At 38.4% G+C, this 21,395-nt stretch overlaps 1 protein-coding gene across 1 annotated transcript in view; it reads left to right on the top strand.

Annotated features, from left to right (window-relative positions):
- Positions 1-21,395, top strand: part of SIRT1 (sirtuin 1) — a 39,779-nt gene that overhangs the window by 15,960 nt on the left and 2,424 nt on the right. Inside the window, exons 5-8 of the mRNA XM_075533907.1 lie at positions 8,320-8,467; positions 10,638-10,717; positions 12,493-12,679; positions 14,263-14,820. Coding sequence (XP_075390022.1) covers positions 8,320-8,467; positions 10,638-10,717; positions 12,493-12,679; positions 14,263-14,820 — 973 coding nt within the window. The remainder of the gene's footprint in view (positions 1-8,319; positions 8,468-10,637; positions 10,718-12,492; positions 12,680-14,262; positions 14,821-21,395) is intronic.

Here is a 21,395-nt window from a genome sequence, read left to right as displayed (position 1 = left end):
ATACCTAGTTAAAAAAAAACCACATCAGTCTTCTGTTTCATAGTTGTACCATAATGTGTTTAACCAGTCCCCAAGGGATGACTATCTAGGTTGTCTTTAACATACTTTTTGAAACTATTAGCATGTCAGGTAAAAAATTAACATCTCTTGATGGTCGTGTTACTGTTCTATTTGTTTTTTAACTAGTGTAGGTGACTGTATATAGTCATGTGGCTGGTTGTCTTTGACTTGAATGTTAGTTCTTCACCAATTTTTTCCAGTTGGGATATTTATATTTTTCGTATGGATTTGTGAGAACATTGTGCTTTTAACTAATGCATGAACATTATGTATTTTTGTTATGAAAGTTTACGTAGCAAATTGCTTTCAATTTAGTAATTTTATTCAAATTCTTTTCAGTTTGTTAAGAGTTTCCCAGCTGGTGAGAACCCCGTTCTTTCCCTTTGATGTGTCATTCCCTTCCTTACTTGTCTTCTTATCTTTGCTTTGGGCAGATGTTGACTATTTGCTCTCAGGTAATTAATCGTTGAAGGAGCACAGCCCTCTTAGGTGCTACGGTTTATTTTATAAGCCAATCTTTTACCTGGCTGAAATAATGACTTACAGAAATTCAAAGGGCTTCAATTCCAAAAGTTCACAGAAAAATGGAATTAGAAGATAATGGAATATTTCCACAAGCTCTTTGATAGCCTGTTCTAGCTTGAATTTCATATTCAAAAATTTTCTAGGGGCATGAGTTTTGAGAGTTCTTACAGTCTCTATTGATCCAATAGTCTGGCCTCTTGTAGGAATTTGAGTTTCATTCTATATTTTTTTCCATTCTCTATGGGAATTGTTATTGTGTCTCTACAGAAGTCGTAGTGACAGCTGGGCACCATCTAGTTCTTCTGGTCTGAGGTTTCTTATACGGACTGTTAAGTCTTAAGAACTTTGAGCCTTTAGTTGCCATTCTCCTTTGCTCTATATGAAACCAATCGTTGTTTCTTAGATCAAGCTTTGAAGACCCCAGACTTCTTACTCACTAAACTGGGATATAGAGCAGTGTTTCCCTGGTGGGCTCCAAAAGCAAATGCCTCCATTTTATCTTGGATTATGGGCACTTAAAAAAAAACTGTTAATTTCCAAGGGGGTGCTGAGTAATTATTGTCTGAAAATATTTGGTAGGCCAATAAATTTGGGAACCTATTATCTAGAACGTTAACGCTGTGAACTGTATTTCATCAGTTGACGACTGAGGCTATAGTTCCAAACCTTTAACCCTGGCAGTCAGTCCTATGGGTTGTTGACTATGTCAAGGAACCCTCCGTAACTGCCTCTCTGTGGTTTGTTATACAAGCAGCCCTCTGGTTATGAAGGAGATCATTCCTAACTGTGTTTTGAAGTGCAATTTATAGGTGAGTCAGTTTTTATTTTGCCTTAGTGGTTACACATTGAGCTGCTAACTACAAAATTAGTTCAAAACCACTGTTGCTGTACAGGAGAAAGGTAAGGCTTTCTATTCCCTTAAAGAGTTATACAGTCTCAGAACAACCACACAGGGGCAGTTCTACTGTCCCGTAGGAACACTGAGTTGGAAGCAATCCTATGGCAGCGAGTTTGGTTGTTTTGTTGTTAGTACAAAAAAGGACCCCTGGTGCTGCAATGGGATAAGTGTGAGACTGCTAACCACAAGGTCAACAGTTCTGACCCACTGGCCACTCCATGGGAGGAATATGAGGCTGGTCTCATAAAACTGTATTGTGTCAGAAACTTAGGAGCAGTTCTAGGATTTGGTATGAATTGGAATCAACTCCGTGACAGTGGGTTTGGGGTGTTTTGGCTTGCAAGAAGAGAATAGAAGACTTCTCCGCTAAAAAGCTGCATGAACAACAAGTGGAGGTGATAGTGATGATTTGTTGAAAGCAAGAGGAGGTTTGATTATTTGTAAACGAGGCCAAATTGTCTGTTTCAAAGGTATGCATAAGGTTTTTAAACTCCTTCCTCCAAAATGGGGAGCTGAGTTAATATAGAAGCTCTGCTGAAACCTGCTAACTTAAGGTGACCTGGCTGGCATTTGAACTACCAGTGACATAGCGTCTAGTATCACAATACTGTAACCTGCCAGACAAGTGGTTGTCTGAAAGCTAATTGTAACCTGGGGCGTGTCTTATGTTGTGGATATGTGAGGGGGCTTCAAAATTTTCATGGAAAAATTACTCTAACTTTTTATTAGTGGCATATTGAAATTAAAAGTCCCTGGAGAACCTATTGGGACAGCAAGTAGAATAAGGATTTGGGGGTGGCAGGGGTATAGTGGTGGTAGAGGCAGACTGTAAAATGGAGATGATGTCAAGGAGTCCAGGAATAAAAAGAATGTTGGGAAACTGATAGCAGCTGTACAATTCTGCTTGACATGCTTGAATCATAGAATGATGTGACATATATATGTTAATATATATATTAACTCCCAATTAATAATAAATTTTAAAAGAAAAAAATCCCTGGAGATAGGCAAAACACCTGTGTGTTTAATGATCTAGTTTTACAGTACTAAAATAGAAATGGTGTTTGTCTAAAAGAAAATAGAAGATGTGAGATGTGAAGGGATCAAAAATTAAGAAGCCATGTGTTACTGGCAGTCTTAAAGAACTGGCATTGAATGATAGCCCTGCTACTTTCCAGGGTCCTATGACTTTTGTAACTTAATTTCTTGCATAATTTTAAAAAAATTTAAAAATAAAACAAACTTTTTCTGTAAAGAACCAGATAGTAAATAAATGTTTGTGGCCTTCTTTGAGAGCCACGTCAAGTGTATTGTGTATTATTTTTCTTGGCAACCCTTAAAAAAATATCCAACCCTCAGATTGGTTGACAGCTTTATGATGAGAGCATGTGTTAGGGCTAGTGTGTGCTGAAATTCATTAAGTGATAGCAAATACCTTGGCTAGTAAAATACTGTTAACACTGAAGTTGGCAAACTATGAGTTCAGTCTTACAGCAATATCCTACCTGTATTTGTATAACCCATGAGCTAAGAATGCACTTCAAAATGGTTGGAGGAAAGAGTCAAAAGAAGAATACTATTTAAGGACATGTGGGCACTATGAAATTTTGTCATTGTCCATAAATAAAGTTTTATATGAAATTGGTCAGTGGTTGCTTTTATGCTGTCATGTGTTAGAAATCATGTGGCCTACAAAGCCTAAAATATTTACTATCTTAGCGTGTACAGAAAAAGCTTGCCTAACCCTTGGGTTCCTAAGGGCACTAAACTTTTTGGAAAATGGAATTAGGGGGGGAAATGCAGTGGGATTTCTTTTCAGGTGACTAACATATTTGTCAGTATTGTTTGATTAGGCAGTGAATGAGTGGTGTATTGAAGTGTGGTTTTGTGGGATATAAGAAACAAGATAAGAGATTATCTTGAACTGTTTCACTTCTCTTTTGGCAGCATGGACAACTTAGAAAAGTAAGATGAGTTAAGACCTTACTCTGCTCTACATAATAGGAGGAGGGTAAATAGTTATAAACAGTGGGAGCTCTGAAACTTCGGAGTTTTGAGGACTACAGTAACATCCCTGTCACATTATTAGAAATCCCAGAAAGCTGTTCCATCTCCGGAGGAAAGCTTTTCTTCCTACATGAAAGCTTCCCAGGGCAGATAAATAATTCCAAAGCTTAGGTTTTTTTTACCTCACTGGTTGCCTGTATTTCATTCCTGGGTTATTTGTGTGTTTCTGGACACAGTTGTGTTTAGAAACAAGGTGATGAGTTTTCCAAGCCACTTAGACCTGCTCTTTTCCTATTTGTGAGTTATGAAGCTTCTGTGACTAAAATAGGACAACCTATCTCATGTGGTTGTTTTTTTTAAAAGGGCTTTACTGTGTTCAGAACTGGCTAGCAAGCATTATATCTTATTACCACAGATAATGGTTCCAACATGGAAGAATTACTGTATGTTCTATTGGAAAGTTGTATCCCAGCCTTTTGATTTTTAGGTTTCTGTTAAGACCTTCTAGGATAATTTTCTTCCTAGTTTTAGACCCTGAGAGAATTTTCAACACTGAATTTAAATCTAAAGCAGGCACAGTTAATTTTATATTTGAAAGACAATAGACAAAGTTAAAACTCCGACTTACCCTTGCACTAACTCACTCTCTCACTCATTCACTCTCTCACTAACTCACTCACTCCTCTCACCCTCCCACTAACTCCCTAACTCTCTCACTCTCACTCACTCTCTCATCTTCTCTCTCACTCACTCTCTCACTAACACTCTCTCACTCACTCACTCTTTCACTAACTCACTCACCCTCCCACTGACTCACTCACTCATTAAAAAAAAAACGTTAAAACTCCAATTACTTGGGTTCTAGCACATAAATTGTAAGCTTTAAAACAAAAGAAAGACCTTCAGAAATTATCTTTGAGTACAAAACTTGGCTTCTGAATTTCATTACGGGTTGAAACTATCTTGACTTGTGGGAACCAAGTGGAGCTGACTAGTGTCGCACACATCTTTGTGCTTCTGACCTGCTTCTCACTGAGAACAAAGCATTCCAAAGTAATGTAGTAGTCAGTAAAGCACCAATCCAAACCAAAAACAAACTCACTGCATCGAGTCAGGTAAAACTGCCCTTGTTGAGTTTCTGAGACTGTAACTCTATGGGAGTAGAAAGCTTTATCTTTTTTCTGAGGAGTGGCTGGTGGTTTCAAACTGCTGACCTTGTGGTAAGCAGCTCATTTTGTGACCCCATATGGCACCAGGGTTTCCTAGCACAAACCAAGTAATCTAAAATAATTAGAAATATCATAGGAACGATGAATCTTTTGTAACTTTATTTTCTATAAGCACTGGCTTTGTAGAAGAAGCCTTTATGGTTACTCCTTCCTATATGAACTATTTATTTATTTTAATTGTTTTATTAGGGGCTCATACAACTCTTATCATAATCCATACATACATCAATTGTATAAAGCACATTTGTACATTCATTGCCCTCGTTGTCAAAACATTTGCTCTCCACTTAAGCCCCTGGCATCTGGTCCTCATTTTTTCCCTCCCTCCCCGCTAACCCCTCCCTCATGAACCCTTGATAATTTATAAATTATTATTTTGTCATATCTTGCCCTGTCTCCCTTCACCCACTTTTCTGTTGTCCATCCCCCAGCCAGGAGGTCACATGTAGATCCTTGTAATTGGTTCCCCCTTTCAAACCCCACCCTCCATCTACACTCCCAGTATCGCCACTCTCACCACTGGCCCTGAAGGGATCATCTATCCTGGATTCCCTGTTTCCAGTTCCTTTCTGTACCAGTGTACATCCTCTGGTCTAACCATATTTGTAAGGTAGAATTGGGATCATGATAGTGGGAGAGGGGGAGTGGAGCATTTAGGAACTAGAGGAAAGTTGTATTTTTTCATGGTTGCTACATCACACCCTGACTGGCTTACCTCCTCCCCGAGTCCCTTCGGCCAGGGGATGTCCAGTGTCCTACAAATGGGTTTTGGGTCTCCACTCTGCACTCCTCCCCTCAGTCACTATGGTAAGATTTTTTTGTTCTGATGATGCCTGATACCTGATCCTTCGACGCAGGCTGGTGTGCTTCTTCCATGTGGGCTTTGTTGCTTCTGAGCTAGAATGATGCTTGTTTACTTTTAAGACCCCAGATGCTATATCTTTTGATAGCCGGGCTCCATCAGCTTTCTTCACCACATTTGCTTATTCACCCGCTTTGTCTTCAGTGGTTGTGTCAGAAAGGTGAGCATCACAGAAAGCCAAGTTAATAGAAGAAAATATTCTTGCGTTTAGGGAGTACTTCAGTGGAAGCCCAACGTCCTTCTGCTACCTTAATACTAAACCTATAAATATATGCACATAGATCTGTTTCCCCATCTTCATATATATATATATATGCATATGTACATGTCTTTGTCTAGACCTCTATAAATGCCCTTTGTCTCCCAGCTCTTTCCTCTATTTTCTTGGACTTTCCTCCTGTCCCACTATCCTGCTCAGTCCCCACCTGGGTTTCAGCAATTCCTCTTGGTTACATTACCTTTGATCATGCCCTACCAGGTTTCCCACACCCTTCTCACCACCGGTTTGGATCACTTGCTGTTTCCTTGTCCCTGGGTTTGTTACACTACCTTTCCCCCCACGTCCCCCTGGAAGTGTAGGTCCCATTTTTTTTCTCCTCCAGATTGTTCATCCAGCCTATCTTATTTAGACAGACCTTCGGAGATAATAACATGTACAAAAACAAGACAGAGCAAAACCAAGCAACAATATGCAGCAAAACAACAACATAGCAATGACAAAAACAAAACATAAAAAGAAAGAAAAGCTTATAGTTAGTTCAAGGAATGTTGGCCTTTAGGAGTGTTTTCCAGTTCAGTCTGTTGGGGCACCATGGCCTTGCCCAAAGTCCATCTTCAGCATTCCCTGGGGACCTTGCCACTCCACTTCCTTGCTGTTCTGTTGCACCCCCTTAGTGTTTTGCCTTAGTGTTGCACCCCCTTAGTGTGGTGGGATCAGATCAGGTGCAATTCTCACAGTGTCTCCGGTGTTGTCCCCTGAAGGGCTATGGGTCAGTGAGAGGCCTCATGTCTCATAGTGGGGTTGGCCATGTGGTCCTCTCTGTGGACTGGCTGCTCTATTTGGGAACATCGTCCTCCAGGCCTGGTGAGAACCTCCTCCCCTTCATGTGCTCCGATCAGATATGTCCCTCTCCCGAGCTGCAGATGCAGTGCCTTCTTTTGAAATACATTCTTCTGGGGGTAGGTGCAGGTGTCCACTTAGTAGTTGGGATTGGGGTCGGCCCCCCAGACCTCTCTACTTGTTCCCTACTCCATGCCGGCACGTTGCGTTCACATCTTGGAGCACCGGGTTGACGTCTGGTCCCTCTTTCCCTGTGGAGATATAAACAATACCATCCCCTTGGGTGGGTTAGTGCCCTGTGCCCCCGCTACCCATTTCTTTTATGTTATTTTTTTTCCCTTTCCTCCCCTCCTTTTTAGTTGCCTGCCATGTGTATCTTGAGCTATTTCTTAAATTGTAAAGTTGCCTATGAAATGTATCTGGGATTTATTTATTTAATGTTTACCAAAACATCTTTCTGGGAGGTCGATAAAAAAAACATTTAAAGATTTTTTTTTAATATTTAAGAGAGCATGTATTGCTCAGATTTTTTTTTTTGCTATAGTATCAGAAGTGAAAGTTCCCTCACCTCTCTTTATAACTGTTTGTCTCTTTTACTTTTATTTACTTGTGGACATAACTATATACATGTGCATATAATTTCAGTTTTTATTTAATAACAAAAACCTGTACACTGATGATTAACTTGTATTTCCAGGTCAGTGCATCCAAATATCCCCCATACTTTTTAGTGGCTGCATATTCTCTTATGGATGGTGCCATATTTATACAACCAGTCCGTCCATATTAATGGACATAATGGTTGTATCTAGTTTTTTGCTGGCATTTTAATAGCATAGAACATGTCATTAATGGTAAGGAAGTATGTAGATAGCAGTGCTACTTTAAAAAAGTAGAGAAGAAACTTCCTTTGCCATAGCCACTTAATAAATGAAATTTAATAGAAGAACACTGTCAAAAGTTGAGAGAATCAAAATTGATACTTTTTCTCTGATCTTTTTGCCATGTGTATATCTGAATTCTTAGTTTTTAAAGAAGAAACAACATTGAAGCATTATTTGGGGGGAAAACACACACACAAAATCCAGCAACTCAGCATTCATGAGCAACTCTATGCTATACCAGTATGTGCCTGTGCAGTGGAAGGAAACAATTTTGGTAAGGAATTAAAACTTCAGCTTTGAACTTCCAACAGGTTGATATTTACAGTGAATGATGACTCAAAAATATTTTTTTAATATTCCTATGTTGACAGTGTCTTAAGTTTAAAAGTCTCTAATATCTATAATTTCAGTTTCCATGTTCACATTTAAAAAACAAAGAATTTGCAGCCAGCAAAAGTTAGATAACTCTTGAAGTGTGTACTTCTCACTTTTAAAATACATATTAACATGTTAGGGTTACTTATGAATAGACGATATCCTTTTCTTCAAAGGGCCAAGTTCACTATCCTGAGCTTTATACATAAGAGAGGAACATTTCTTCTGTACGAACCTGCTGTATCCATCTAGATGTTTATAAAATGCTTGTATTATAGTTTTTAAAATTATTTATACATGAGTGATTATTATTGGTAATTTTATTGGATCACTAACTTTATTTGCTTAACATGCAATGTACATTGCTTCATTTATTTCGTTATTGTAAACGTTTTACTTTTACCTTTTGTCTTACACAGGAAATATATCCTGGACAGTTCCAGCCATCTCTCTGTCACAAATTTATAGCTTTGTCAGATAAAGAAGGAAAACTACTTCGCAACTATACTCAGAACATAGACACACTGGAGCAGGTTGCAGGAATTCAAAGGATAATTCAGTGTCATGGTCAGTAAACTTTCGAATTGTTTCTTGTTAATTTTATTAATTTTATAAGGAAAAGTATGTTTATGGAAGGTGCCTGCCATCCAGGACTACAGAAGTAGAAATGAAGCATTATTATTTGATCACATTATCTGATTAACTGCAGATAACCTAAGAAAAGGAAAATGCAAAAAAATGAAATAATAAATCTAAGTTTTGATACTTAATTGTATGAAGTATCAAATACTAATGTACTTTATAATGTCAAGAGGGATTCCAGTGACATGCCATTAAATTCTTTTAAATAACTTTCTGTTACTGGTTATGTATGAAAAAACAGGACATCTTCAGTTTATAAAACCAAAGAAACTATATATGAGGGGATACCCAAACAAAACTGGAATCCACCCACCCCCCAAAGCTATGTATTTACATTAAAAAAATCATTTTATTGGGGCCTTGTACAACTCTTAACACAATCCTTAAATCCATCCAATGTGTCAGCACATTTGTCCATTAGTTGCCATCATCATGCTCAAAACATTTTTCTACTTAAGCCCTTGGTACCAGTTCTTCATTTTTTCCCCTCCCTCCCCCACTCCCTTCCTCTCTCATCCTTGATAATTTTTTTTCACTCTCAATTTATAAATTATTATTTTTTCATGTCTTACACTGTTCAGTGTCTCCCTTCACCCACTTTTCTGTTGTCTGTCCTTCAGGGAGGAGGTTATATATAGATCATTGTGATTGGCTCCCCATTTCTCCCCTACCTTCCCAATTACCCTCCTGGTATCACTAATCTCATTATTGGTCCCATTAAAAAAAATTTTTTTTTTTTTTACTAAACAACCTTATCATCGTCAACATACTCTCTGTTACACTCAATACATTTGCCAAATCTACAATTCCATTCTCGGAAACATTTTACAAACTCACCATTTTGGATAGCTGACAGTGCCTACCTTGTTTTTTTCTTCACCTCTTCTACATTGTCAAATTTCTGTCCTTTCACGCCTTTCTTCATTCACAGAAACAAGAAGAAGTCGCATGGAGTGAGGTCAGATGAGTAAGGTGTTCAGGGCAAGAAAGACATGCTTTTTTTTACCAAAAACTGGCGCACTGAGATGGCTACATGAACAAGTGCCTTGTTGTAGTGGCAAAACCAGTCCCCTGTCTACCACATATCATGCCTTTTTGTCACATGCTGTTATGCATTCTTTTTCAGAACCCCTAATAGAAAGCTTGATTAACAATTTTACCTGCTGGAACGAACTCCAAATGTACTAAAGTCAACATTTTCCTCTGTTTGAATGTCAAGGACGAGGTTTACTGTCAATTGACATTTCACCTTTTTTGAAATGAGAAAACCACTCGTACACTTGAGATTTTTCCATAGTGCTGTTCTTAAAAGCTTTGTTCAACATCACAACATTTCTGCAGAATGTTTCTCGAGCAGGAAATAAAATTTTACAGCCCCACACTATTCTCTTTAAATCACTCATCACAAAAAAGGTTGGAATGAAACTGCTCTTTCAAAAAAATTCACTGACTATAGAGAACCTTCCCATGCAACGCCACTAGATGCACTAACTCTGAGCGAGATGCTTGATGTTCACCTAGCAGGAAAATTGTGTACTCTGAACACTGCCCAGCACAATTATGTTTTTTGAGGGAGGTACCCCTTTGTTATTTAGATGTAATAGGATTTAAAAATATAGAACATTTCAATCTAGAGTATGAATAGTTTATTAGAAATTTTCTTAAATATCTAAAAGTGTTCTTAAAGCACAACTGTTGAACAAAGGAGTTTATTTGTTCTGTCTCAGCAGTGCATGACTTGGTTCTTTATTTGTGGAATTTTTGTTTCTTTTTTTTTTTAATTTTAACAATTTATTAGGGGCTCATACAATTCTTATCACAGTTCATACATATACATACATCAATTGTATAAAGCACATCTGTACAGTCTTTGCCCTGATCATTTTTTTCTCCTCTTTTCTTTTTTTACATTTTATTAGGGACCCATACGAATTTTTGTTTCTTACATCACCCCCTTGACACTCACAGTAGTTGTCTTTCTAAACCATGAAGCTTTCCTGGTGTCAAAGTTTGTATTATAGTCTTAAACATATGTGGCATGTTTAAGAAATGGAACTAACTTCTTTAATAAAGCAAATATATTGGTGGTTTTCAGGATCCTTTGCAACAGCATCTTGCCTGATTTGTAAATATAAAGTTGACTGTGAAGCTGTACGAGGGGATATTTTTAATCAGGTAAATTTATCACCTATATTTTAACAATTTTGTCTACTCTGATCTAGTCTTTTTTAGGGGGTAGAGGTATTTCTGTGATGCAGAAAAACCCGTGAAGAAAGTAATTAGTATTAGGAATTCCAGTAAAATACACATGAATTTTTTAATACCTAACTAGAAATCATTGCTCCAAAGTAATCTCTCTCAAAATGATATATTTGCTTTTTTACTATCCAAGACTGAACATAAAAAACAATAACATAAGCAAAAGTGTTGCCATTTTGTCTTTTTATTTTACTTTACTCTTTTAGTGCCTATTAGATTAGAATTTTAAATTAGTTGTGTGATGCTTTAAGACACTTAAGGAATTAAATGTTCACTGAAAACATATAGGAAGATACAACCAAACTCACTGCCATCAGTTGATTCTAACCGACTCATAGCGACTCTATTGGACAGAGTAGAACTTCCCATTCTACCCTGGGTTTCTGAGACTGTAACTCTTGATGAGCATAGAATGCTTTGTTTCCTACCACAGAGCAGCTGGTGGTTTTAAACTCCTGGCCTTGTGGCCAGCAGCACAACCCATAACCACCTATGCCACTAGGGCACCTCTGGCAAAACACAGGGGACTTCACATAGTTTGTGGAAAAGTTCCACTTAATTTTCTTTTTCATGAATTGTTTGGAACCCCTTTGGGTAAATAAAAATAGGTAAAAAACCAAGTCATTATACTTAGCTGCATGCATATTTAATTATGATAAAGTTAGTATATTAAAATGAAATGATTGTATTTTATCAACTTATTTGTAAAGTACTCATTCTCATTGAAGTTAAGATCAGCTTGTATATACCTTTTACCTAGGAACACAAGGACAATTTAAAGCAATAGTTTTCCATAAATATTTTTCTATATTTATTATATGGAAAACTTCCTCTTACTATATTAGGGACTTTGGAATATCCAATGTACTAGTTTTATACATAACTTAAACAGTGGCCTAATATTTCATTGTATGATCCCTATACTTTATTAACTAATCTTTAGATTATATCTAATTTTCCCTATTTACCTATGTGGCAACCTGGTTGTGTAGTGCTTACTTGTTGGGTTGCTAACTACAAAGCCAGCAGTTTAAAACTGCCAGCTCCTTCTCTGGAAAATGACAATGAGTTCTCCCCTAAACAGTTATAGTCCTGTCAATAGATTCCCCCCTTACAATGAATACTGAACCTCATCTGGTCTCCTAAATTGTCTGTCTGTGGTTTGTATTGTTCTGAATGGTTGTTTCTTGTCCATATTAGAGTGTTATCTTAGAGGTGTTATGTCATTGGAGGTCACATATGAACCCCAGGATTGATGAACCTATAGAGACAGCAAGTAGACTAAGGGTTTGGTGGGGGTGGGGTTGGTAAGTGGTAGAGAGGGAAGGGGAGACAACGTCAAGGAGTCCATGTAGAAAAACAATGTTTGGAAACTGATTGTGGTAGCAGTTGTACAATTCTGCTGGATATGATTGAACTATGAAATGATATAATACATATATTTTTTAATGGAGTTATAGTCATGTATAGTCTTTGGACCCATGGGGCAGTTTTATAGGGTTGCTATGGGCTGGCATCGACACTGGCAGTGAATTTGGATTTTTTTTGTTTGTTTGTTTACGTATTTAACTTTTCTGATTGTGTTTTCTTTGATAATTGGAAATGAATTTTTGGAAAATGTGGAAGTGTTGACTAAATCAATTTGGGCTTTTTTTCTCTTTCCCCTTCAAAATATGGAACATAAAATGCAGGTGGTTCCTCGATGTCCTAGGTGCCCAGCTGATGAACCACTTGCTATCATGAAACCAGAGATTGTCTTTTTTGGTGAGAATTTACCAGAACAGTTTCATAGAGCCATGAAGTATGACAAAGATGAAGTTGATCTCCTCATTGTTATTGGGTCTTCCCTGAAAGTAAGACCAGTAGCACTAATTCCAAGTAAGTTGGTGATGGTGTTTGGACAATGTTTCTGTCTTAATATGCCATGCGTTGTGAAAGAATTTATACACTCTGGTATATTAATAATTACTAATTATAATTGACTCCAGTAATCTTTTCCTGCTTTGGGTTAAAGAGTTATTAGAAGAGCTTAGTTTTAATTTTTAGTTGATATGGTCCTTCTTAACCTTGGGCTGGGAGAGTATCTTAAGTGATAGCAGAATCTAATTTACATGAAAGTAAACAGTTCACTTAATATTTTTAATGTGATAGGAATTAGTTATGAAACACTCCTTGACCTATATACTTTCAATTTTAATGAATTTCTTAATAGCCACACAGAAGTTGAACGCATCTTAACAGATTGAATTCCTAGGAAGGAGTTGTTGCTCTTTCAACCTTACTTGATTTCAGATTTCATTAAGTTCAAATGAATAGATGACAGATGAGTAATGTACTTACAAAGGGTGGTGTTTAGAGGCTCAAAGTGATTGGTACATTCTTATAGGAATAACAGCCATCCCATGCCACAGTGATGGTCTGCGGATCTGGATTACCCTCTAGTGTCTATAAAAAGGTCCAAATACAATTTAAGTTCCACACTTTTCTCTTTTTAATCTTCTGCTAATGTGGAAAATAGGGACTATTAAGCAGATACATTCTCCAAAGTGAGGAAGGAGAAAGAGAAGATCCACCCGCTAACGAATGCTAGATTCCCACACCAGCCATCAACTAGGGAGTAGAAAACTTTCTCCTAAGGAGCAGCTGGTGGTTTCAAATTACTGACTGTTGGATCAGCAACCCAAAGCATAACCAGCACACTACTAGGGCTCCTATAGCTAGATGTGTATAATTTCTATCCTCTATGTCTTGAAGTAGAGCCAGATTAACATAGTGTTTGCAACAGTGGATTCAAATGATGACAATTGTGAAGATGATGCAGGAAGGAGACATGGTGGTGCATTGGGCTAAGCATTGGGCCACTAACCTCACGGTTATCAGTTTAGCCCCACCAGGTGCTTTAGGGGAGAAAAATGAGGATCTCTGCACCTGTAAAGATTTACAATCTTTGAAGCATTATGGAGAAGTTTTACTCTGTCTTACAGGGCCACTATGAGTCCGAATCAACAGTGTGTATTTTTATTGGTTGCAGCAAGAGCTACTTCGTTAGAATGGTAATAATGTTGATTTGATTCTTAATTGCTACAACCAGGTGGAAAAAGTACTGCTATTATTATCCCCATTGTATAAATGATGAAATTTAGATACAAAATGGAAAAGTGTTTATCAGGTGATAGGACAGACACTAACATTTCTGTCACTAAATTATAAAAGATGATTTAACTGTTCACTTGCTTACTAGGTAAGTTTAATGCCTTAAGTATGGAGAGTTTCTTTTGATACTTGGTTCTGGGCTCTTACGAAAATCTATGTTAAATTTTTGCATGTTTGTTGGTACTTGATTAGATTAGTTTATGTTAGACAGGGTTTCCTAGAATAACAAAACCAGGACCCTAATTCATTTTGACTAACACAGCTTCGTTACCCTTTTTCTAACAGTTCCTTTTCCCTCTTGTTTTTAGGTTCCATACCCCATGATGTGCCTCAGATATTAATTAATAGGGAACCTTTGCCTCATTTGCATTTTGATGTAGAGCTTCTTGGAGACTGTGATGTCATAATTAATGAATTGTGTCATAGGCTAGGTGGTGAATATGCCAAACTTTGTTGCAACCCGGTAAAACTTTCTGAAGTTACCGAAAAACCTCCACGAACACAAAGAGAGTTGGTTCATTTGTCAGAATTGCCACCCACACCTCTTAATATTTCAGAAGACTCAAGTTCACCAGAAAGAACTTCACCACCAGATTCTTCGGTGATTGTCACACTGTTAGACCCAACTAAGAGCAATACTGATTCAAATGTGCCAGAATCAAAAGAATATATGGAAGAAAAATCACAGGAAGTACAGATTTCTACTAGGAACATTGAAAGCATTACCGAACAGATGGAGAATCCAGATTTGAAGAATGTTGGCTCCAATATTGGAGAGAAAAATGAAAGAACTTCAGTTGCTGAAACAGTGAGGAAGTGCTGGCCCATTCGACTTGCAAAGGAACAGATTAGTAAGCGCCTTGATGGTAAGAATGGGTGTTGAACCATTTTGGAAGTGTAATTATTACAGAAAAATATTTGCAAGAAATTAGCAATTTAGTTTTTGGCAGCTGAATGAGGACAGTTGATTGTGTGTAATTTATGCTAGAGGCAAATAAACTAGTGAGTATCTTGTATAATGCAGTCTATTCTGCATGTTGTTGCTCCAGAAGGAAAGATGAGCATTAGATCGAGAATAAAATTGTGTGTTCTGCCATTATCTGTTAAACTTTAGCCTAGTAGAAATAATGACTATGCATTGGGCTTGCTGTGTGTTCCGGTTCTACCTTGTGCAGTAGGAACTACTACTTCTCAGCTACGGGTGGGGAAACTGAGGACCAAGGGGTATAATAACTGGGAAGTGGGCCACCTTAATCCTTGTCTGTCCTCAGGGCTTTTGCCCTCATTGCCATTATGCTGTGTGTGTGTGGTCACAGCGTAATTGGTAGGCTGTCCACTGTTTCTGATTACTGTTAATCACTAAGCATTTGGGAAGAATGGTTAAATCCAAGAATGATAATGGAAAATAGTATTTAAGCAATGCAATTAAAAAAAACAAAAATCTCCACCTCTTTCATTCTAATTGTAGCAACTTTATACAGTTTGGAACATTTAAGTTCCATTCCATTTACTAATAATTGGTGGAAAATGAGTAGACCTTTTGACACCTATTGTAACCATCTGCTAGTAAGTAAATTTTAGTTGGGTCTAAGGTGTTGGGTCCCTTTTTCTTATTTAGGTACTGTTAAGTTCTAGAGATGCATGGATCAGCAGATGATAGGCTTTCATAATCTAGTGATGTCTGTTACACAGTGTTCCAAAACCAGGACACTTATGATTCTATATATATTTATATAGATCGGTATATAAGAAATAAACAATCTATAGAACAGTACAAATGACTCAGTGAAACTCACTTCTGTGAGACAGCTAAACTGGCAGTCCTAGTCATTAGGGCCACCAGGTGCAAGTTAAGGAAGTAGACAGCTGAGTCCTCTGTAGAGCAATTCAAGCTATCCTGCCACAGGCAGCAAACAGCATGGCAGGTCACCAACAGTCAGTCAGATAACAGGGTCCGACAGTCCCCAGCTTAAGCGATGTATACTCCAGTAGTGGTAAAGCAGGCCTCAAAGGAACCTCAAAGTAACAGCAACACAGTCCATCGGGTAGGTGTTCCACAGGTAGTGTAGCTTGTAAATTGAGGCAGAGAACAAGCTAAGGCAGCTGCACACTGGTCCGATGATCAAAGAGCAAGAGACACGACAGGTGAGGCTTGCTGAGCCGTTTATCTCTCCGCCCTTCAATTAATCCCACATGATCATTGAGCAGGTTGGCACAATAAGCTTACCTATCACATGATGCTTGTGTATCATTTTAAAAGGAGATGAGCACTAATCCATTTTAGTACATGTGTTCAGGTGTGAAACAAAAGTATTTTACTATTGGTTATGGAAGGCTTTCCAAAATACACTGGACTTGAGCACAGTACTTCAACCATGGCTGATAAAATGAAACCAGGATATGAATTTATGAAATGTGGTGTACCAGAAAGGGACAGATTATAGGCCAAAGCACTAGAAAAGCAGATTCAGAAAAAGCACAGTATAGCGAGGCCCTTAGGACCTGACCGGCAAGAGACAGACATTCACAGCTGTTGCTTGAGCTGCTGCCAGCTTTGTGTTGGGGCAGTGATAGTTCTGAATTCCAATCAAGAGCTTGGGTTGCTTTCCATTGGTTTAGCATAGTTTTGACCCATCATTTTTTCTCTTCCACTTGTCATTCTGGTACACAACTACATTGTGCAGATTTGGTCTTGTTCTGATTTCGCTTCATCAGCCATGACTGATCCAAATAGGACTGGTTTGAAGTTCTCTTTTAGGAATAAATATGGAGTTAAAAGTAAGGAAAGTTTTTCAAAGAAAAACATAGGATGTTTTTGCTAATGTGGAAAATATATCAAATAAAAATATTGAAAATTGGATTTTTTAAATTTACTTTTGTTAACAACAAAGAACTTCCTGAGTCATTTATTTGGGTTAGGTATTGTTAGTGTAAAGCGTTAATAGATTAATCAACCAGTTTAATCCATGTTTGGATAAAGGATCCTTTTGACTTCTGATAAAAGTGGTTATTTCCCCAAATGCATATGAGTGGGTGCCTCCAAAATGGATTTTTTTTTTCAAAGCTGTGTTTAAAAACTTTTTTTACAAAAAACTTTTTTTACAAAAAACTTTTTTTTACAAAACAACCTTTATCACCTTCAAGGTACCCTCCATTATACTTAATACATTTCATTTGTCAAATCTGCAATTCCATTCTTGGAAACATTTTTCTTTTTTTTGATTTTATTTTTATTTTTTTGGATTTTCTCTTTTTTTTTTTTCTTCTTTTACATTTTATTAGGGACTCATACAACTCTTACCACAATCCATACATATACATACATCAATTGTATAAAGCACATCCATACATTCCCTGCCCCAATCATTCTCAAGGCATTTGCTCTCCACTTAAGCCCCTTGCATCAGGTCCTCTTTTTTTCCCCCTCCTCCCTCCCCATTCCCCCTCCCTCATATGCCCTTGGTAATTTATACATCGTTGTTTTGTCATATCTTGCCCTATCCGGAGTCTCCCTTCCCCCCTTCTCTGCTGTCCCTCTCCCAGGGAAGAGGTCACATGTGGATCCTTGTAATCAGTTCCCCCTTTCCAACCCACTCACCCTCCACTCTCCCAGCATCGTCCCTCACACCCTTGGTCCTGAAGGTATCATCCACCCTGGATTCCCTGTACCTCCAACCCTCATATGCACCAGTGTACAGCCTCTGTCCTATCCAGCCCTGCAAGGTAGAATTCGGATCATGGTAGTTGGGGGGAGGAAGCATCCAGGATCCGGGGGAAAGCTGTGTTCTTCATTGATACTACCTCACACCCTAATTAACCCATCTCCTCTCCTAAACCCCTCTATGAGGGGATCTCCATTGGTCGACACTTGGGCCTTGGGTCTCCACTCTGCACTTCCCCCTTCATTTAATATGATATATATACATATATATATATATATATACATATACACATATATACACATACATACACACACACTTATATCTTTTTTTTTTTTTTTGCATGATGCCTTATACCTGGTCCCTTGGGCACCTCGTGATCGCACTGGCCGGTGTGCTTCTTCCATGTGGGCTTATTTGCTTCTGAGCTAGATGGCCGCTTGTTCACCTTCAAGCCTTTAAGACCCCAGACACTATCTCTTTTGATAGCCGGGCACCATCAGCTTTCTTCACCACATTTGCTTATGTACCCATTTGTCTTCAGCGATCCTATCATGGAGGTGTGCAGTCAATGATAGGATTTTTTGTTCTTTGATGCCTGGTAACTGATCCCTTTGGGGCCACTCGCTCACTCAGGCTGGTGTGTTCTTCCATGTGGACTTTGTTGCTTCTGAGCTAGATGGCCGCTTGTTTATCTTCAAGCCTTTAAGACCCCAGTCACTATCTCTTTTGATAGCCGGGCACCATCAGCTTTCTTCACCACATTTACTTGTTCACCCACTTTGGCTCCAGCCGTTGTGTCGGGAGAGTGAGCATCATAGAGTTCCAATTTAATAAAAGAAGGTATTCATGCATTGAGGGAGTGTTTGAGTAGAGGCCCAAGGTCCTTCCGCCACCTTAATACTTGACCTATAAATATAGACACATAGATCTATTTCCCCATCCTCCTGTATATATTTGCATGTACATGTCTTTGTCTAGACCTCCATGAATGCCCTTTGGCTCCTAGCTCTTTCCTCCATCTCCCTTGGCTTTCCTCCTGCCCTTCTACCATGCTTCATCGCCACCTGGGCTAGAGTATACCTCTTCTCTAAGCAACCTTACCCTTGATCATTTCCCACCAGGCCTGCCACTCCCACGTCTCTACCATTTGGGGTCCCATGTTTTTCCCTTGTCCCTGGGTTTGTTAACACCACTTCCTTACCCCCCCTACCCCCCCACCCCAAGTCCCCCCAAAACTGTCGGTCCCGTTGTTTTTCCTCCAGGTAGTTCATCCAGCCTGTCCTATTCAGACAGACCTGTGGAGTCACTAACATGCACGAAAACTAGACAGAGGAAAACAAAGCAACAGTATACAACCAGACAACAAAACAACAAAAACAAACCACTGACAAAGAACAGAATAAAACAGTTCACAAGAGAAAAGCTTGTAGTTAGTTCAGAGATCGTTTGCTGGCCCTTAGGAGCGTTTTCCAGTCCAGTCTGTTGGGGCACCACGCCCTGGCGGAAACATTTTTTAAACTCATCTGTCTGAATGGCTGACAGCACTTCCATCGTTTTTTTTCACTTCCTCTACTTCCGTCAAATCACTGTCCTTTCATGTTCCTCTTCATTCGTTGAAACAAAAAGGTCACATGGAGCGAGGTCAGGTAAGTTGTGTGTGGACAAGAGAGGCATGCTGTTTCTTTTTTTACCAAAAACCTGTCACACTGTCATGGCTGTGTGAGCGGGTGCATTGTCCTAGAGGCAAAACCAGCCCCCGTCTGCCACAAATCAGGACTTTGTTGTTGCATTTTTCATGCCCCTTTCAGAACCTCTCACCAGAAAGCTTAACAGTTTGACTTGGTGGAACGAACGCCAAATGCACTATGTCCTTTCACATCACATCCAGGTTTTTTTTTTTTCGGTACCCCCTCGTATGTGCCATTTTGAATATAATCTTAAGGACTGAAATTAGTACATTTTAGAGCTATCTACAATAATAGATGCTGTATGCTTTATGCAGGAGTTTAAAATTTTTTAATTGGGTCATACAAATATATAGAAAGTTAGCCTACCTGTTTGTACTAGGAATTTTCTTGAATACTTTAAACTTTTTTTGGTAAGTTTTACTGGTATATAATTCTCTTAGCATAATTCTCTTATCTTTTACTGGTATATATTCTCTATCAAGTGGTAGAATCATAACCACAATCCGTTTTAGAACATTTTCCTAGTTTTTGTACTCATTGTTATTAGCTCCCATTACCACCCAACCACCCTTGGAACCAATGAACCATTAATCCAGTTATTCTCTCTAGATTTACCTATCCTGGATTTCATAGAAAAAACATTTAAAAACAACAGTAACAAAAACATAAAAACCTCAATCAAAAAGCAGAAAATATTAAAACCAGAACATTGTTTAAAATAGATCCGTGTATCCACATCAGCGTCCTAATTTGTAAAGTAGGGTTGAAGTAGTACAGGCCTCACAGAATTGAAAACAATGTTTGAGGTGAGGTTAAGGCTAAAAAGGAGGTGGGAACACGTACAAAGAAAGTGTATTTGTCTTGATGATTGCCAAGAAGGCCCAGACAGGTTTGGGAAACAATGCAAAATGAGCCATTTTAGGAGCATGGGTCTAAACGACTGAAAAAACAAGTGCGTGACAGCTGTGTTCTGGGACCCTTTAAAAGTGAAGTGGAAGTGATTCAAATGAGTGCTGGGAGTGCTGTGTTACAGCTGGCATTCAAGCCCTGACTCCCTACTCCAACCAGACAAATGATAACTAGTGGCTTAATTAGGAAAAGAAGTGGTTTTCAAACAGCAGCAGCTTGTGATCTATTCTGTACGATAAACTTTAAAATCAATTCAGATCAGCATTTAAAAAGTTATTTCCATTAGGCTGTTTCAGGATGAGTACAAAAATGTCTGAAAGATAAGACTGTAGTAATCAGGCTTTTGTGAATCAGTCTGGGATATGGGGCAATAAAAAATTTATGATGTGAAAATAGACAAGGAACTACTTTTGAATTGGAGGGTAGAAAACACTTAAGAAATTTGAATTTCCTCTCCATTTACTTTAATAATGTAAACAAAAGAAATTAACCCAAATTGAATAAGTTAATCCTAATTGGTTGATTAGGAGTGCTAGAGACTTTTAAAAACATACATGTGTCGCTCTAAGATAGAATCTCTTAAAAGAGTTTTTGGCCTGAGGTCCATGGATTAAGAGAAGATGACTCTTCTGACCAGTTTTCCCAAAGTTAGCATTATTGGCCCCTGGGAGGGCACTGGAATTATCCAGGGGGCAGAGGGGTGGGCTGCAAAAGCATATACCTACACTTTATTGTGGAGTATGGGTCATAGCACAAAAGATTTCAGTTGCCAGGTGGCACTGCGTAATTCTTCCACATAGAGGGCAGTAGGCCAAATAAAAGGGAACTTATACTTCATGATCATCTTAGGTGAATTATTACACTGTGAGTATAAAATTTTGAGGGTTTAAGGGAAGGAAGGTAGGTTAAAAGTCCAGTGCTAAATCAGTGTTCAATCTGTAGAGCAGCAGGACTCTTGGACAAAATGCAGATACCCCTGTTAGAGGTGGGTGATAGGATCGGAGAATCTAAAAGTATGCTTCCCAGGTGATGTTCCAGTGTCCCAGACCACATATTACATCAGCAGTGACAGATGGACAATCTTCACATGAGGTTTAAACTAGGTAGAGAAAAGGTTAAATAAAAACATTTATAGTAAGTGCCTTAAGGATATTTATATTTAAAGAACACGAATTCGGTATC

This window comes from Tenrec ecaudatus, chromosome 16 (genome assembly GCF_050624435.1).
Source record: "Tenrec ecaudatus isolate mTenEca1 chromosome 16, mTenEca1.hap1, whole genome shotgun sequence".
Lineage (NCBI taxonomy): Eukaryota > Metazoa > Chordata > Mammalia > Afrosoricida > Tenrecidae > Tenrec > Tenrec ecaudatus.
Note: the sequence above shows the minus strand (reverse complement) of the source record. Positions and strands in the feature narration are given on the sequence as shown.